The sequence below is a fragment of the Drosophila virilis genome, chromosome 4 (genome assembly GCF_030788295.1).
Source record: "Drosophila virilis strain 15010-1051.87 chromosome 4, Dvir_AGI_RSII-ME, whole genome shotgun sequence".
In the NCBI taxonomy this organism is placed as follows: domain Eukaryota; kingdom Metazoa; phylum Arthropoda; class Insecta; order Diptera; family Drosophilidae; genus Drosophila; species Drosophila virilis.
In genome coordinates, this window is record NC_091546.1 from 28,989,624 (window position 1) to 29,009,002 (window position 19,379).

The 19,379-nt window shown below is 34.8% G+C and overlaps 1 protein-coding gene across 2 annotated transcripts in view; it reads right to left on the bottom strand.

Annotated features, from left to right (window-relative positions):
* Positions 1 to 19,379, bottom strand: part of GATAd (GATA zinc finger-domain containing protein GATAd) — a 90,386-nt gene that overhangs the window by 7,306 nt on the left and 63,701 nt on the right. Inside the window, exon 7 of one of the 2 annotated variants that reach the window (XM_002057384.4) lies at positions 96 to 220. The exons of the other annotated variant lie outside the window; for it this stretch is intronic. Within the exon in view, the coding sequence (XP_002057420.1) occupies positions 96 to 220 (125 nt within the window). The remainder of the gene's footprint in view (positions 1 to 95; positions 221 to 19,379) is intronic. 2 annotated transcript variants of the gene reach the window in all.

A 19,379-nucleotide genomic window follows, 5' to 3' on the forward strand; every position in this document is an offset into this window, starting at 1 on the left:
GGCTACATCGAAACTTATGCTATCGGATGCCGTAAATAATTTTAATGCCTCCATCAGTCTGTTCAATCGGTAATAATTTAAATACCATTACTTACCTTAAATACTAAATTTGAAAATGTGGGTGTCTCCTCTGCCAAGGACATATCCGATTTCTTGCATTCTATGGGGCTATTATCTCTTTCATATTCTACTACAGTAGTGCCGGGTATTTGCCTATTTCCTGTTCATCATTATAAAAATAAAAAAAAACGTGTTTAGAACAAGATGTGATTAAATGGAACTATAAATTAAATAGCTAGTATTCTAAGAAAAGTGTTCCAGCTTATTGTGAAAGTTGAAACAATGAAATTTTAATTTTATTATATTTTTTACATCTATTATATGAGTTAAGAACAGCGAATATGAATAGAAAGTAAAGCACCCAGCGCAACGATTACACCCAAGATACATAACCAATTATCGACACGCACGCCAAGTCAGCGGCAAAGGCCATAACAGCGGCAGCGGCGACAAGCCTACCACAAGATGACGCTTTTAGCAATACGAGGCTAATTTATATTAAATGAAACAATTGTCAAATTAGTTCGTAAGCACCACTCAAAATAATCAGTTGTATTTTTTATAAAAAACTATTAACAATTGTTTAATTTATGGGACATCAGAAAACCTATATTTATCTATTTTAACAAAACAGGATAAGCTTGCACTTCATTAAATCTATCTAAAGGAGTATACATCTTTTTAAAGAAGTACTGGTAATTGTTTGCCGCACCGTGTTTGACTCGAAAAATAAGAAACTTGTCCTAAGTATGTAATAAAATTAAAAGGTTTTCTTAACATGGAATTTATTTAAAATATACTTTTATTTTATTTTTATTTTTATTAAATTGTATTTTATTGAATAGATTTTCTTAATTCGGTACAGTTCGTTTAGTAGCATTGAAGAATTATATTCAATTACCAGCTTTTCTAGTATTTCAATACCATTTTAATATTAACTACACCAGGTAGAAAATACTCTGGAATTTTTTGATAAACTCTTCGTTTTTTATTGGCTCATTATTGGCTATTTTTCCAGCGCTTTTTTTCAAACTTCTCTACAGTTATTATACAAATATTTATTCCGGCATAGGCTTTTGACACTTCAAGATTGATGTGGAAGGTTTGCCTTTTCCCTGGGGTAGTAGCAGACATCTTTTCGAATAAAAAAATGGGAAGTCATGGAATTTGCATGAGAAACGCTTGCCTTACATCAGTCGAGTCTGCCAGCGATATATCGGGAAAAAGCTGGTCCCATATCTGAATTGCGCTATCATGTCTTTTATCGTTTGATTAAATATTTTGGATTCTCTTGAGGCCAATAAGCGGCAGTATTCTATCCCTAAGACGCAAGGACTCCAGAAAGGACATGCAAAGCCTATGAAGATATGATTGACGTCGCAAGACAAGTTAACGCGATACATTCCATATCAATCGCCATCGGTATTTGCCACTGCTATCTAGAAAATGAATGAAGCCGGCATTGCGCAGCGGCCATAAGATGTGATTGATTTAAGGCATTGGAAAAATGAATATTAAATGCCGAAAATTAAACTCATAGCATATTTATAGCAATAACTTGAAGAATAAATACCGTACTTATAGAAGTCAAAGAAGTGTCAAGAGTGGAGGTATGTAACGAGGATACAGAAGCGCAATTTTGAATTGTATTTATAATATGAAAAAAGCAGGCTCTGAGTTGAAGTCGTGAAAGCTCGTAGTGAAGTTTAGCAGGGGAGAGAAGAGGCGTGTGCCCCGTGGGGGTACTCAAACCGTAGGCTAGCACCCATCCGACACCCTGCAGTGTCCCTTTAGTTCTATTTGGTTGATACACAATCAAACGCCTTCATGTTACTCCCCGATGGAAGGCAACCAAAGCACCAGGAAGGGCTCCTGGCTATCAGTGGTTCGAAATATTTATACAGGTTTTGCCGACTTTTCATAGAAATCTACTTCCATTTCTGTTCGACGCCAGCAAAGAATGGGTGGTGTTTTTCACTAACGACAAATTTTTATTTTAAATAATGAATATAGTATAGATATTATGTGATGACATAAATTTGACATTATGATGACATAAAATTAACAATCTATTATATCTATATAAATTTAGATCTATATAAATATATACAATTCGTTTAAAAGATTTTTTTAATCAACATTTTTTTTTTATACATGACAACATACACATTTTTGAATACAAAAGCATGTCATAGTTATTATAATGATGACATTCCCTGCAAATTACAATTTATTATATCTTTAAGATTCACATAATTCGTTTAAAAATAATAAAAACCCATTGTATTAAGTTTCATTTATGACAAAATTTATGGATAGAGAAAATTTAGAAACTTACTCAAATTTGGTAACTTTCGTCACTCGAATAAGCCGCCAGCTTACAACATTGGGACACAAACTGCCTTCGGGCCGACTTGACTAATGACATACGAATAACGCATGTTATGTTTCCCCGATACACTGGTCCATTGAAACCCGAACCCAAGGCGGCCGAAATGCAAACGCTGCATATTTCCGCGCGACATTCTCACGGTCGCCACTTACAGCTTTGGCCGATCCTAGTGCGCATATACACTAAGTGACAGATGCACCACACTCACAGCATACACTATACTTGCACATATAGTTATATAATCAAATATAGCGTATATGATATGTCTACGGCTCATATCCAACGCCTTATACAAAAGCCATGGCAACAAAGCGCACCACCTTCAAATTATAACATGATATTTACCAACCAAAAACAACAAGCTTAAGTACCCCAAAAATTCAATTCTTGATAACAATTTAAAATATAGAACTATTAGGCAAAAACATCTAGCACAATCTTTATTCTCACCAAATGTCCGAATTGGCAACGCCGCTCAAATTCAGGCTCTTAGCATATTCTTGAATACTCATAAAGAAAACAAATATAAGAGCATTGCCAAAATAGAGAGACTTTATGATCTTGAGAGCCCTCAGCCGAGGTTTACTTAGTGTTGAGAACAGTTTAGAGTTTGAGTTTATTCAAAATATCCAAGCCGTCAAATTGAAAATTCTATTCATATATATCCTGTTAAGCCGCGCATTGTTAGATACAGTTTTATTTATTTATTTTATTTAAGACCATTGAAGGACAATTGTAGTCCCAGCCCTTAAACTAAAAAGTAGCCAACGGAAACGGTCGAGAACGAAAAGCAAAATCGTTCGAATTGCCGCGAGTACCTACTGCCGTTCACGGATTAAACAATTATTATGTGCTCAATTAAGTATTGATCCTTTGGATAATCAGATATACTAGGTAGTGAATCTTGTTCATTACATGGCAGCGAGTGTGCCCTTGGTCTTGTGAATCCTTTAATCTCTGCAAGTTGCACAAAATGGTAACGCGCGCGAAATAACGCCATAACAAAGCAGAAAGAGTACACCAAGAAAACAATAACAAGAGTAAAATGAAAAAATGGCACAACCAACAGAGCCAGTACTCCAATAAAGCGAGCAACATCTGTCATAAGCACTGGGCCAGATAAGGCAAGTGCCAACATTCCATGGAGCCACAGAAGAAGTAAGCGCATTCAAAAGGGGCATCGTTTTCATCATACAATTATATCCAATGAAGGATATCCGCCAACACAGCGTCCTGTTCGGAGCCATAGAGATACAAAAATGAGGAAACGCACAGAGAGCATCGCTTATCTCAGAGTTTAAAACATTCACTGGAAGTATTCGTAAGTGTGTAAAAGAATGAATGAAAGAAGAATGAGAAAGTTACCTGATAAGTTTTTTATGCCGTTAGCTCGTAATGGCATAACAACCGTTTCAAAGCTATAACAAGTGGCACAATGAGAAGGTATCTACGATTTAATATTGTCCGATATCCGAATAATCAAAACAGTCCAGCTATTTCTTATAAAAATCGGGGTTACAATTTCCATCGTGAGTATGGAAAAACTCAAAATTATAGTCAGACATCCAAACAACAGAACTATAATAATACCACACAGAAACCAAAATCCCATGTTGACTGCAGTCCACAGATAAACCAATAGTTTAGTCAGAATTTATTGTAGTAGAATAATACTAAATCAAAGTATTTCGCTGAAACTCAACAAACTCTGTCCCATTCATCAAAAATTTTACTTACATATTTTTTCAGATTATAATGACTTGCTATTAGGTCGAGACTTCCTAGGGAGTTCTCAAGCCCTAATAGATTACAAAAACGTACGAATAAATGAGTACACTTTCACAATGCAAAACAGTTCAGAAATCAAATGGCCAGCGTTCGAGTCAAAATTTGAATATCCCTTTCCTCACCCATCTGATGACGAACAATTTGTGTTTGTCATCAACAACGACCTCTCATAGTTCAATGAATTCCGCCTAGATAATCTTAATCATGAAGAGTAAGAAATATAAACAAAAGTATTACATGAATTTGGTGACATTCAGTACCGAGAAGGTGGAAATTTAACTCTTACAAGTACTGTTAAACATGTAGCTCAAACCAAACATGAAGACCCGTGTAATGTTCCATTTACTATACTATATACTATACTATACCAAATATACATACATAATACACACTGTACCCAGTGTCTTTTCATATCAAACGCATTATTGAACTTTGCTGCAATTTTTACGCAAACCAAAGCCCCAAACATAATTCAAATGCAAGAGTAATATGATCACACAAGTATGCAACGGGAAGTAGAAGTGCTAAGTCAGACTGTCTCGCATGCGCAACCGTCCCTTCTTTATGTATAAATCAAGCCCTTGTTGCTTGTTGCCACCTCAACTTTATTTGATTGTGCAAAGTTATTTGACAAACCGGTCATTTTCGATAGTACTCGATGGAGTTGAGTCTAACATGAAGGCCATTGGGGCTGGCGTTCCTCAAGGGAACGCGCACGCCCACGCTCTACACCCTCTTTACCTACGACATGCCCTCTGGCTCTACAAGTGAAGTCGGGGGTCCACTGGACCTTACTATCGCCACGTTTGCAGATGACACAGCCATCTTATCAAGAAATGACTACGTCTACGAAGCTACCGACGTCCTGCAGCAATATCTCCACAAATTTGAAATGTGGGCCAAGCGTTGGAATATTGGCATTAATATAAATAAATGCGCCAATGTGACCTATGCGCTACGAAGGGACATGTGTCCGGGAGTTTTCTTGCGCGGTCAATTGGTGACGCATTACAACAGCCACAAATACTTAGGTATGCACTTAAACAGGCGCTTGAACTTTAACAAACACATCATAGGAAAACTAAGATGGCTTCTGGCTTCTGAGCAGTAGAAATGCGTTGTCTTTGAAAAATAAAGTAACCATTTATAAAATCCTGCATAGCTTCCGCCTGGCGTTATGGTATTCAGGTATATGGCATTGCTGAAAAGTCCCGTCTTACAAAAATCAGGGTGTTCCAAGCAAAAACGCTCCGATATCTGTGTGGCGCCCCCTGGTACATGAGAGCTCCCGACTTGGAAAAAGACCTAGGAGTGCCCAAAGTCGGAGACGTTATAAATATACAGGCCGCAAATTATATAGCGTGACTGAGAAACCATTCTAATCGTCTGGCTAGGCGTCTTCTGAATAGGCGCAGAATTGGAGGACTCCGAACGCGGACGAGACTGCGAAGGTATCACCCAATCGATCTCCCAGATCGATTTAGTCGCTACTGTAAATTTGTATATTAGACTTACCAGTAGAATAAGTAGTTTGTAAATATTCATATAAAAATAATTTAAGTTGTTCCTGATAACAGAAAACTTAAAATAAAGCAAATTTAAATTTAAAAAAACATTTATATAAAAACAAAAACATGTATATAACATTCTCTCTCGCGCTTTGCTAAAATCAGCGCTGAGCATATAAGTAATACATAATAAGCTAACGTCTCTGCCGGCGTTTACTGGCAATTGCACAGCTTAGGCTAAGAACGACAATATAAAAATTCTAAAAGACATTCAATAAACTCAACGCAAATCGTATGGACGTGTTTTAATACACAGTACGCGTTTAATACAAAACCACAGTAACGTACAGAGCGAAGACAAGGTTAACAAAACAAAAACTTCCCCGGAAAAACACCAAATAATATAGAAACATCCACGATCTGCTTGATTTCGAACAATCGACAGGGACGTTCAAGATCGCAGAGGTAGGAGTTATCCAAAATAACAATTGACAAATCAAGATTTGGTTACCGCACGAGTTACGCCCTTGACGAAACCCCATTCACACCAATATAATGTCGAGTTCAAACCAGTTGAGCTTGCAAGCCTGTATCCGCTGGACTGAAATCCAATTTAATGTAAACACAATCCAACTTTTAAAGATCGAAGTATTACAAAATATTTTGACAAATAAATACGACGCAACTTCTTTTGAAATAGATCCTATTATTAATTCGGTTATGTCGCCAGCTTCAGCTTCACTGATGGTGACCACTTTATATAAACAATTCCTAATCGATCAGCCCAGAGCCTCGCATCATTTCTGCTAAAGGCTCATATTGTAAACAAATAACCATAAGTGGCTATGCCGTTCCGATGCATTAATGTAAACATAAAACCAAGCCTCAGTTGCTCTCTGCAGCTTTTCTGCTTGGCGCTCTCTATAAACAATAGCCCCCAATCGCCCACTCTATTATTTCTTGGTATACATCTCAAACATATATAATTGGCGCAGCCGGTGTCGGTAATAAAAAAAAAAAAATATATATTATAAATACATATTGTGCTAACAATTTCTGAGGAAAATTTGTTAAACTGAAGTGAACGAACCAGTAAAAGTGCTAATAAATATATAGTATTTTGGAGAAAACTTTGGTAAACCTGAAGTGAGCGAATCAGTAAAAGTGCTAATAAATATTGATATACTTGTGTGAACATAAATGAAGTGTTTGACCAGAAAAATTTTAACATCACTTATAACAAATAAAACAATATGGAAAATCAACACGATATAACAACAATGCCTTCCAGCATTAACATCAATAATACTGGAGCAGCAGCAGCAAAACAATACCAATCCAATAACGAAACAACGAAACAGCGTTGAACGAGAAAACAGATACTTACCTGTGTTCACTGGAGAAGAGGGTACTCTACATGGCTTAATTGCATCGGTGGACTAGGTTATGCAGGAGTATGGAAACAGTGCCCAGACATTCAGCGTCATATTCAACACCAAAATTCAAGGTCAGGCAAGAACAATTTTAAACATTAACCCACCAGAAGATTGGGATACATGCAAAATCAGACTTAGATATCATTACCGCCCCAGAACAGACCAGATGAGCCTCACCAGAAAAATTAATAATTTAAGGGTAATTCCCATTCGAGATTTAGATTATAACGTTCGTCAGATTGTTGAAGAAATTACAGAATAATGATAGACTAGTGGACATATTAAGTGGCTTATAATACAACGTGTCAAGGAATTAGCATCCGGCCCTACCAATAAGCCTCGGATGAAAAGAAAATGTTTATTAAAGGGACCATTGAGGGAAACACATATATAATCATAGTTGACACGGGATCAACTATTAGTATTCTTAACACAGCTAGTGTGCATACATCTAAATATACAATAATAAAAAATATTCAAAAATTATTCTAAAATTATTCATACAATAAACGGTGAACTAAAAACTAATAATTATTTAGTAATAACTAAAGTACCAAGTGAGTTTAAATATGCAGAAAATGAACGATCAAGATGGGTAGCTTTGCCCCTAGAAAAATCTTATTATTGGGCATGGATTTTATCCAAAGAAATGTTGAAAGTATTGATTTTAAAAAGAAAATTATTAAACTTTTTAATGGGGTTGAAATTCCATTCCTATCGAAACAACCAATTGATGTTTGTGTTATGGAAATAATGAAATTGAAGACCTCAATGCAGATGAATTAAACAAAGAAGAAACTGAAATCGTTAAATGTTTAACAAATAAATACAGAAATTTATACTTTAAAGATGGAGATATGTTGACTAATAGTAGTTCACAGTATTAGAACAACTACAGATCAACCAATTAACTCAAAAATTTATAGATATTCTCCCAAATATGAAGAAGAAGTTCGAAAACAAATTATTGAAATGGAAAGAAGTGATATAATCAGGGAAAGTAAAAGCAGATTAAGTTCTCCTATTTGTATGATACCTAAAAAAATTGATCAATCAGGAGTACAAAAATTTCGAATATGTGTAGATTATCGACGCTTATATCAGGTTACCGTTGCTGATAAGTATACATTACCTATCATGGACGCAATATTAGACAAGTTGGGGAAATCTCAATATTTCAGCACTTTAGATTTAACAATATGATATAATCAGATTTTAATGGATGAACAAGACATAGAAAAGACAGCTTTCGTTACACAAATGGGCTTATACGAGTATATAAGAATGCCTTTTGGATTAAAAAATGCACCAGCAAGGTTTCAAAGATTAATGAACGAAATATTAAGGGACTTATATTAAGGGACTTTATTAACAAAATCTGTGTTGTATACTTGGATGACATATTAATTTTTTCAACAACTCTGGAGGAACAGAAATATGCATTAGAAAAAATTTTCAGAAAGCTTCAAGAGCATAATTTGAAAATTCAAGCAGATAAATGCTCGTTTATGAACCAAAATACAGAATTTTTAGGTCACATTTTAACGAAAGAAGGGTTGAAACCAAACCCAAATAGAATTAAATCAATTAAACTGATACCACTTCCAAAAACAGAAAAACGATTAAAAAAATTGTTAGGAATGAAAGGATTTTATAAAAAAAATTAATAAAAGACTACTCTAAAATAGCTCACCCAATGATTAGATATTTGCAAAAAGGTTGTGCAATCAATCAAATCGACCCACAGTATATAGATGCTTTCGAAAACTTAAAAGCTCTAATTATATCACATCCGATACTTAAATATTCAGAATTTGACAAAACATTTACAGTTACTACAGATGCCAGTGACTTTACAATTGGCGCTGTTTTATCACAGTAAGAGCAACCTATTGCTTTTGTTTCCAGAACTCTAAACAAACATGAAAAAAATTATGGTACAATGGATAAAGAGTTTCTATCCATTGTTCAAGCAGTGGACTATTTCAGACACTATTTGGTAACAAATTTAAAATTGTTACAGACCATGCCCCCATTAAATATCTCAACTATGAATTTAAAGGTAAAGAAATGACATCCAGACATCAAAGATGGCTCCTAAAATGGAAAAAATGAAATATTATATTTGAAAGCAGTAGCAGACTTTTTGAATAGACAGGAAACAGCCGAACTAATAAATAAAAACAATAATGAAGAATCAAATTTTGAATAATCAGACACTCAACATTCAGCAGAAGAAGAACAACTAAGACATTTTTATATAAAAAATGAAATTGTTAATAAGTATAAAACACAAATAATCATAGCATTTACTGCAGTAGATAACATATTAGCTTGCATGGCAGAAAAATAATAGTAATAAATCCAGCAGATTCTAAAATGGTTATAGAACAGAAACCTCAAAATAATTATTACATAAAGGAACAGTAGGAATATATTCAGAGGCACCAGATAAAGAATATCATAAGATTCAATGCATCTTAATTAACTTTTTTCTGAAACAAATAACTATAAATTTTATAAATATAAAATTTACAAAGCGAGCTTGGGAAATATCAAATGAAGATGAACTGCATAAGCAAATTTCATTTTATCATACAAAAGAATCACTGCACGCAAAGTAGCATAAATGAAACATTTTATAGTTTAAAGGACAAAATTTATTTTCCAAGATTAAGAGACCATATTCACTTAATAATATCTAACTGTAACAAATGTAAAGAAATAAAGTATGACAGAAACCCGATAAAAGCAAATATAACTAAAACGCCCAAAACAAAAAACGAAATTATTCATATAGACATATTTCATATAAAACACAAAAGACAGAAATAGGAGAACAAAGATGCAAATTATAATTGAACATTTTACAAAATTTAACAAACCTAAAAAGATAATTATGGACAATGTATTCAGATCAGAACAAATAATAAAATTTTTAGAATCAGAACAGGTAGAAGTACATTTTACAAATTCCAACTCACATACAGGAAACGCAGATATTGAAAGATTACATTCTACAATAATTGAAATACTTAATGGAATAGACAATGATTTATCAATTGAATCAAACATTCAAATAGCTATTGGAGCTTATGATAACCGTTACCACTCCACAATTAAATGCTCACCGAATTACGCAAAAAATACGGAAGATGACGAAAAACTTAACACTTTAATATCAGATTTTAAAAACAATATTATAAATGAACGAAAACTATGAAGAACAACGAGAAGAAGGACCAATAAAAAATTATAAGCGAGTCAGACACAAGGACGAACTCTATTTCAGATTTACCAAATTACAAAGTGTTCACCCATGTAATATAAAAAGACCATAACAGCTTGAAACTAACCCAAAGCAAATAGCAATGAACAGTAAAAAATGTATACTAAGTACTCTAGCCATTGCTATAAGCCAAAAATACTTAGCAACAAAATAAAAATAAAAATACTTCGTTACAGATCCCATTTTTTATATGTGGTATACTAACAACATTGACTTTGATAGACACAAAATTACATTTTATGCCAACTCAGGAAAACGCAGGATATGTTCCAGTGCAATTATATCCAACGGAAATAGTTAATGAAACCATTATTATTTTACATATAATATAAACATTGATGAAATCAGTAATATAGTTAATAAAGTTGAAAACAATATAAAACATATAAATATCACAGATAAAAATGTACTATTAGATGAAATAGATACAATAAAAGCCAAAATTAGAGTGATAAACCCCAGCAATAGATTGAAACAAAGGCTCATAAACACAGCAGGAACAGTATATAAATGGCTTTTCGGACTCATGGACGAAGGGGACAGAACAGATATTTTAGAACATTATAGGTATTATAGGTACCAACAATCACAATTTAATTAAAAATATGAATCAACACATTTATATAAATTCACACTTTTACGAATCCATTCATATCTTAGCGGAAACAATAATGCATGAGAGACCCATTATAAAGGACACTATGGAAAATATAAATGAACAAAATAGAAAATTTGTAATGAAATTGTTATACAATGATGCAGAAATTAAAAAATATTAAATACAAATAAAATTATATTCAGGAAAATATAGCTTCAGCTAAAAATAACATTTTTATGCCATGAATATTGTCAAAAGATATTTCATCTTTTATATCTAACATATAATTAATTTAACATTGAATTTTACAAGTTAAAATTAATAGGAATGGGTGTATTAAGTTATAAGAACAATGCTATTATAATGGCAATAAAATTACCAAAAACATATATAAAAACTAATATTAAGTTATTAATTCCCATACCTAAAACTGAATTTATACAAATCGAACAAGAAAATACATTTGTAGTAGAAATAGAAAACATAACAAACTCAATATTTCAAAAATTAAAATCAAGTAAAAGCTGTAGTATTTATAACAATTGCAATTTCATATTTAATAATATCATTTTGGAAGAAATAGACGATGAATCAATAATTGTAAAAAATGGAAAAAACGTGAAATTACATCAAAATTGCGACGACAGAAAAATTGTACTAAATGGAAATAGCTTAATTCAGTTTGTAAACGGTGAAATTAAATTATCAGCGGAAACATTTTATAACGAATATATTGAATACTACGACAGGTTTTATTATCCAACCAAATTACTTAATCAAACTTATAAAAACACAATAAATTTTGATCAATTGTGTATAAAAATTTTTCGAAATTTAAAAGAAAACAAAGCCTCAGTTGCTCTCTGCAGCTTCTCTGCTTGGTGCTCTCTATAAACAATAGCCCCAAATCGCCCACTGAGCCTTTGCACTCTTTTGTCTTAGAATTATAATTCAGTTGTAATAAAATCACAGATCTAACCAGTACGAATAAACGCAAAATTAAAAGTTAAATTCGAGTGTTGGATTATTTCTTGGTATACATCTCAAACATATATAATTCACACGGACTACATACCAATTATGAACGGAGACATCTTACTATGGGACAGCTACGGATACTTTCGTCACAATACCAGTCTCACGGACTACGAGACAATGACTGAAGAAACTATGAAACTAACAGGTCTATTTCCGCATCCCCATATGAGTTGCTGGAAGTTGACACTGGACACATGCTGGACATGTTGTCCGCCCTTGATGTGCACCATCGTAAGGTTAGAAGCCTCGACTTCTTGAAAACAGCCTTTAAGGTTGTAGCGGGAACTCCGGGCGCAAACGACTTTAAGAAAGTAGAACTAATGCAGACGCAGCTGGTCACTGCAAGCAATAGGCAGATTTCAATAAATTCCAATGTACAAGAAAAGATTAACCAACTGACCGACACTGTAAACAAAATTCTAAACTCCTCAAAAGATAAGCAGACCGACACAGATCACATTTTTTAAACCCTAAGCACAGGCATCAGAATGATGATAACAAAAATAGGGAACCTTATGCTCACATTAACCTTAGAACAAAATAAATGTAATAAATCAAACAATAACTGAGAGTGTTTACTAATTATTCTCACTGACCAAGTCACAGGGATCCCCATAACAGGCATATTGAAAGTATCTAATATACAATAAGCAAGCAATGCAGGAAGATAACCTATCAGGCGCCCACAATGGTTCCGTACTTCAACTTCACAACAACTTGGTGGCTGATTGCGATGCCCAGATTTTAGCTGTCGCAAATTGTTCACAAACAGCAACTGCCACATTCTGCAAGCGGTCCGAGAGCAGCAGCTGCGAGCAAGGCCTCCATGCAGGAGGTATGGCTCATTGCCAAACGCAGCCGAGTCACCTCGATTCTGTCACCATAGTGTACGACGGCATTATTATCATAAACGATCGCAGCGCAATACTTAGCTATGACGACTGCGGCGCACTGAAAGTAGATGGGACAAGCCTTGTCACTTTTACGTCCCATGCCATGGTGAATGGCACGCGATACTTTGCATGAGCGTAAAAAATCGGTTTCCGGCAGTAGCGGCATCCCCGTTACGAAACATCATCGGTCACGACACGGTGCTCGGCCTTCCCTACATTCAACGTTTGAGTGAGGACAACCTAAACTACAACAAGGAGGTTAGAAACAGTGTCGGTCTTCGAGGGGGGAAATAGTTAACCACTGACTATTGGTATTTGCTGACCCAGCGTTCTAGGGAAGCCAATGACCAGAGTCATGATCGCGGCGGATATGTCGCAACTATGTTGCCGGCCGCGACGGTCATCCGACACCATATAACCAAAATTGTATTTCATTAGTCTATGTTTGGATGTGAATTAAGCGAAGCGTGCCGCTCTTGTCCATAAATCACTGCTCTTAGTTAACTTAACTGCATTTGTGAAAAACATATAAAACAGCATTTGTAAATTTTAATTTATATATTAAGTTAACCTGCTGTATCGGACAGAGCGAGAATAATTTGCAAAAAAAAAAACACACAACTAGTTAATACAAACTGCCAACATAGTAGGCACACCGAAATCGGAATAATGTAAGACGATGAACCATTACATAAATGATGTCTGTCTGCCATTAGGCAAGATCACTGCAGAGAGCAAGGGCAAATTTATGACAACGAATAGTGCACCTTGCACAAACCTTGCCTTTAGGAACAAAACAAATTATAAACAAAATGAAACACCAAATTAAATTCGAAATAAATTAAAACGTTAAAATTTTTCACTTTCCTTCTCACATCACACTCCATTGCTAGAAAAAGATTTGATACATTGTACATAAACACCACAAACTTATACTATACCTTTTACAGACACCAATAAAACTTCATTCTCACTACACGGAGGACGAACACCAAACACACAAAACTTAAGGCAAAAACAAATAAATTAGCCAATACATATAATTAAGATATAATATATAACACTAACACTATACACATAAGATTAGCTAATAAGATAAGATAATACCGTTTATGTCTAACTTAGATAGAGTTACGAAAATAATTCCTACAAGAGGTGCCAAACGCACTAGTAGCATCCCAGATATTAGAGAAAAAGAAGCATCCGAAACCATGTCCGTGGATTAGGAAGTACCTCCGGAACAACCTGCCAACTTACACATGCAAGAAATAAAAGGTAGCTTTAAAATTTCCAATAAAAACCATGCCAACATACGACGGGCACATGGAGGAACTAAGGGAATTTATTATAAACGTTGAGGAGATAATAATGCTAATAAGAGGGGCAGACCAAACGCTAACCGGACAAAGCTCATGGAGTACAATATCAACTAGGACGAAATAAAGAATAAACTTATAACCCACTTCGTGGACAAGAGAACTGAACATAGCCTTATGGCAGACCTAGGCATCCTTTAACTTCAAAGTTACCCAGTAGAAATTCTGTGCGAAAAGATAACAGATATTCAAAGGGCTCTTCTCAATAAACAAACAATGTTTAACGACATTTCTAAATGGACTATGTGGACCATTAGACTCAACAGTAAGAGGTAGAGACCCAACGGATATAGCAACACCTTATGTAATAGCGGTTGCTGAAAAAGGAATTTATTACAACCAAAGACAAGCTAGACGTATGAACGAGCCACAGGAAAGATCAGATAGATTTGCCAACAGAGACCAAGCTAGCCGATGTTCGGCACCAAATGAGCGCGGAACCAATCAAACAGACAAAAAAATCGTTCAAAGGATAGAAATTATATTAGTAACATCAGAACATCAAACGGACGAGACCAGAGTAACAACAGACAATAGAAAGGGTACAACAACGAAAGATACAATCGAAATGATAAATCCAGTGGATAGACAAAGACAACAAATTTCTCTCACCAATCCTATAAGTCGACGAAGGGCAGCAATCACGAAAAAACACATAATATAAATGACAATGAAAATTTTCAGTCTGCAGCCTAAGGAAACAGACAGGGTACATAAGCAAAAACACGCATAGTTCATCCTTACCGTACATCCTAATAGATTCACCATTTGGGAAACAACTAAAATTTATAATAGATACAGGATCTACAATATCATGTATTGACCCCCAATTTGTGCCAATTGATTTTTACATAAGAATAACAACACAAACGACTATAAAAATAATAATTAACACACATACGTTAAACCACATGTGTACGTTAAAATTATTTGACGAATTTAAACAAGATGGAGCAGCTAATTTCTTATTATTCAGATTCCACTCGTACTTTAACGGTCTTAAGCCAAAGTAGACCTAAACAGATCAATTCTTCAAACACCAAAAACAGAAATACCGAACAACTTAAAAAAAAAACATAATAGGAGAAAAACAAGAATAGAAGACGCAACAAGGAAAGTCTTGAAAATTCCTGTAACCTTAAAAGAAGGTACATTTTACATTCAACAGTCGCTACTAGAGGATGAACTGACCATCTCACACGGACTGTACTTAGCCCACGAAAACTTTAGCATAATGGTAGTCACCAACTATACAGACACAGAAATCATCATTCACTTTGACAAACGACTAGACGTAAAAGAGCACATTCAAATCAATTATATCGAAGTTAGTCAAGCCTTTCAAAAGGAAACAGATACATTATTAAATTTTAACAAATTTAATGAAAAAATAAGAACCCTACTGTTAAACATAGAAGAAAGAAAGCAACTAAGAACTCTCTGCTTAGAATTCCCAGAAACCTTTTATGAGAAAAGAAATTGACTATTTTACTAACAGGGTAAAACACCAAATTTTAACGACAGACGAAATCCCCGTTTACACAAAACCATACAGATATAGCTTTAAAGGATGTAAGGAAGCTAATAGACAAATTGACAAATTACTGGACCAAAAGATAATTAGACACACTCACTCCCCATGAAGTGCGTCTGTATGGTTAGTACCCAAGAAAGCAGATGCGTCAGGAGAAAGGAAATGTAGAATATTGGTGAATTTTAGAAAGTTACACGAAAAAACAATCAAAGATAAGCATCCAATGCCTATAATCAACGACGTTTCCGATATGAATGAGAAAGAAATCCAAAAGACAGCCTTTTCAGCGGAAGGTGGACATTTTGAATTCGTTATAATGCTATTTGGGCTTACTAACGCACCCGCAACCTTCCAGAGAGTAATGGATAGTCTGTTTGGAGATCTTTTGGAATACACTGTTAAGTGTATGGACGATATAATAGTATTTTCAAGTTCACTACAAGATCATATACAACATCTACGAACAGTTTTCAAAAGAATAAGGAAAGCGAATCTAAACCTACAAATGGTCAAATTAAATCCTTCTTGTGTTTAATTAGTTATTTCAGGAAGTTTATAAAAGAATTCGCAAAAAAAAATAAAAAACAAAATACCCGACTAAACAATTAAAATGGAAAGCGTCAGTTGTTTTAAACGATCAATTTATAGAAACATTTGACTATTGTAAAACATTGCTCTGTAACGAGCCAATACCAATTTACCTCAAATTCACGAAACAATTCATACTAACGACAGATGCTAGCAACGTTGCGTTAGGAGCTGTGTTATCACAAGGACCTTTACCGATACAGAAGAAAATTATTCCACCGTGGAAAAATAAATGCTTGCCGTAATTTGGGCAATAAGGTATTTTTGACCTTATCTATTCGGTCAAAAGTTTAAGATAGTAACAGACCACAAGCCATTTACCTAGTTAATGAGCTTTAAGGAACCCAACTCCAAATTAGTCAGATGGAAGCTTAGACTATTGGAATACGATTATGAAGTAATATATAAAAATACACCAGACGTTAACATAAACGACCACGAATCAAACTAAGGAACTTGCGGAGAGACAGTACACTCAGCACAAGACAATATTTAATAGTTTATTGCACTTAATGACTTCAATTTACACGTTATATTAAAACAAGATGTAAACCCAAATACAAAAATCGAGATTCATTTCAAAAATAAAATTAGACGCATCATATTCGAACCTATTTTGCACGAAAAACAATAACAAAAATCCTAAAGCCATTTTAAAACTAAACAAGACCAGTGCAATGTTCACAACAGACGAGATATTCAAAACCGTCCAGATAGTTTATTTTAGATTCTTCGCACATAGCCAACTCTACAAGCTAGGCACGGAATTTTTGAAAGAAATCATCACACTTGACGAACAACAAAAAGAATTCAGAGAATACCACATTAAGTATAACTATAGAGGAACGGACGAGACGCTAGCTCATCTAAAAAGAGTAATATACTTCACTCACATGAAACAACAAATTGCCCAAAATATTAAAGGAGTGACTTATGTTAGACTATGAAGTACGATAGCCAACCACAAGAAGTTCCATTTCAGGAAACAGATATTTATATCAAAGCAAATTACACCCCGAAGCAGTAAAACAAATGACCGACAAAGTCCAGAAACGCACTTGTAAAGTAAACGCAAACAAATACGACCCCCCAGAATTAGAAAAAGACGAAATCATTTTTCGGAATGAGAATAGACGAAGCAAACTAACAGCCCGATTCTCAATCCATAAGGTCTTGAATATAAGACCATCCAAAACGCCTTACAACAACCCCCTGTGTCGTCGACAATAAAGGTGTCGATGAAACAGGCCATTAACTCAAACGATTGGTAATCGATTTCCGTAAATTGAACCGAAAGACAACAGACGACAAGTACCCGATCCCAACCATTTCGACAATACTGTCTAACATGGGTGACGCCCAATATTTCACAACATTGGACCTCAGATCGGACTCCCACCAAATAGAATTGGCGGAAATCGAAAGAGAAAAGACTACATTTTCTGTCAACAATGGGAAGTATGAATTTTCTAGAGAGCAATAGATGATGTTCTCCGGGATCAAATTGGGAAAACTTGTTGCGTCTATGTAGATGACGTAATAATTTTCTCCAAAAAACAGGAAGACCACATAAAACACATTAAATGGGTCTTGAAAAACCTTCGTGACGCAGGCATGAGGGTCTCCCAAGAAAAATCTAAGTTCTTCAAAAAGAGCATAGAGTATTTGGGATTCACTGTGAGCAGGGGTGGAATACAAAACATAACGATTTTCAGCCCCCAAAAATACTGTTCGGTCTTAGATCATTTTTGGGACTGGCTAGTTATTATAGGTGCTTTATTTTGAAAAAGTACTAGCTTCCGAAGATGTGATACTAACGTATCCTGACTTCAAAACCCATTGGACCTAACGACAGATGCGTCAGGACATGGTCTCGGAGCTGTGCTGTCTCAGGGCGGAATATCTTCACGGATTACCAACTTCTGACATTTGCATGAAGACTCATAGATTCAGACGATGCCACAATGCACAGCGAAGAATTTCTGACATACACTATCGAGGCAACTGGTAAACCGGTTAATAGCTTCCGGAATCAGATAATCATTGAAGAGAGTAACATACCCACAGTAAAAACGATAATTCTTTTCAAGGAAAAGTTTAGGCACATTGTTAATTTCTCTGACCGAAACACTCTCTTGCAAACATTGCAAGACGTAATAAAAGCAGATGTCGTCAATGCAGTACTTCGTGAATTGACATAACCAACAACACAGATCAAAGAGAAATCGCCACTGTATAGCAAAATCGAGCTCATCGCGCAGCTCAAGAAAATGTGAAACAGATACTTCGGGATTATTTTTTTTCTAAATTTACGTCATATGCAGGCGAAATACTGCATGTTGATGTTTATTCCACAGAAAGAAAATACTTTTTGACTTGTGTGGACAAATATTCTAAGTTTGCAGTGGTGCAAGCTATTCAATCACGCGCAATCGTAGATATTAAAGCCCCGAACCTGTTTTCGAAGACAAAAACAATATATTGCGATAATGAAAAATCGCTGAACTCGGAAGCCATTAGATCAGTTCTGACTATTTATTTTGACATTCAGATTTCAAATGCGCCTCTCTTACATAGTATCTCTAACGGACAGGTCAAGCGTTTTCATAGTAAGCTTGGAGAAATAGGTCATTGCCTGAAACTAGAAAAACAGTGAACAGACACTGTGGACATAATTCTCCTTGCGACTATAAAATATAACAGATCAATACACTCCGTGACAGAAAAAAACCAATAGAAGGTATTCACTCAACTCCCATAGAATTTGAAACCCACATTGACAACAAAATTAAATTAGCACAGGAAAAAGTCTTGGCCAAATGAACAAAAACAGAGCCCACAAAACCTATCAAGTAGGGGAGAAGGTATTGTTGAAATCA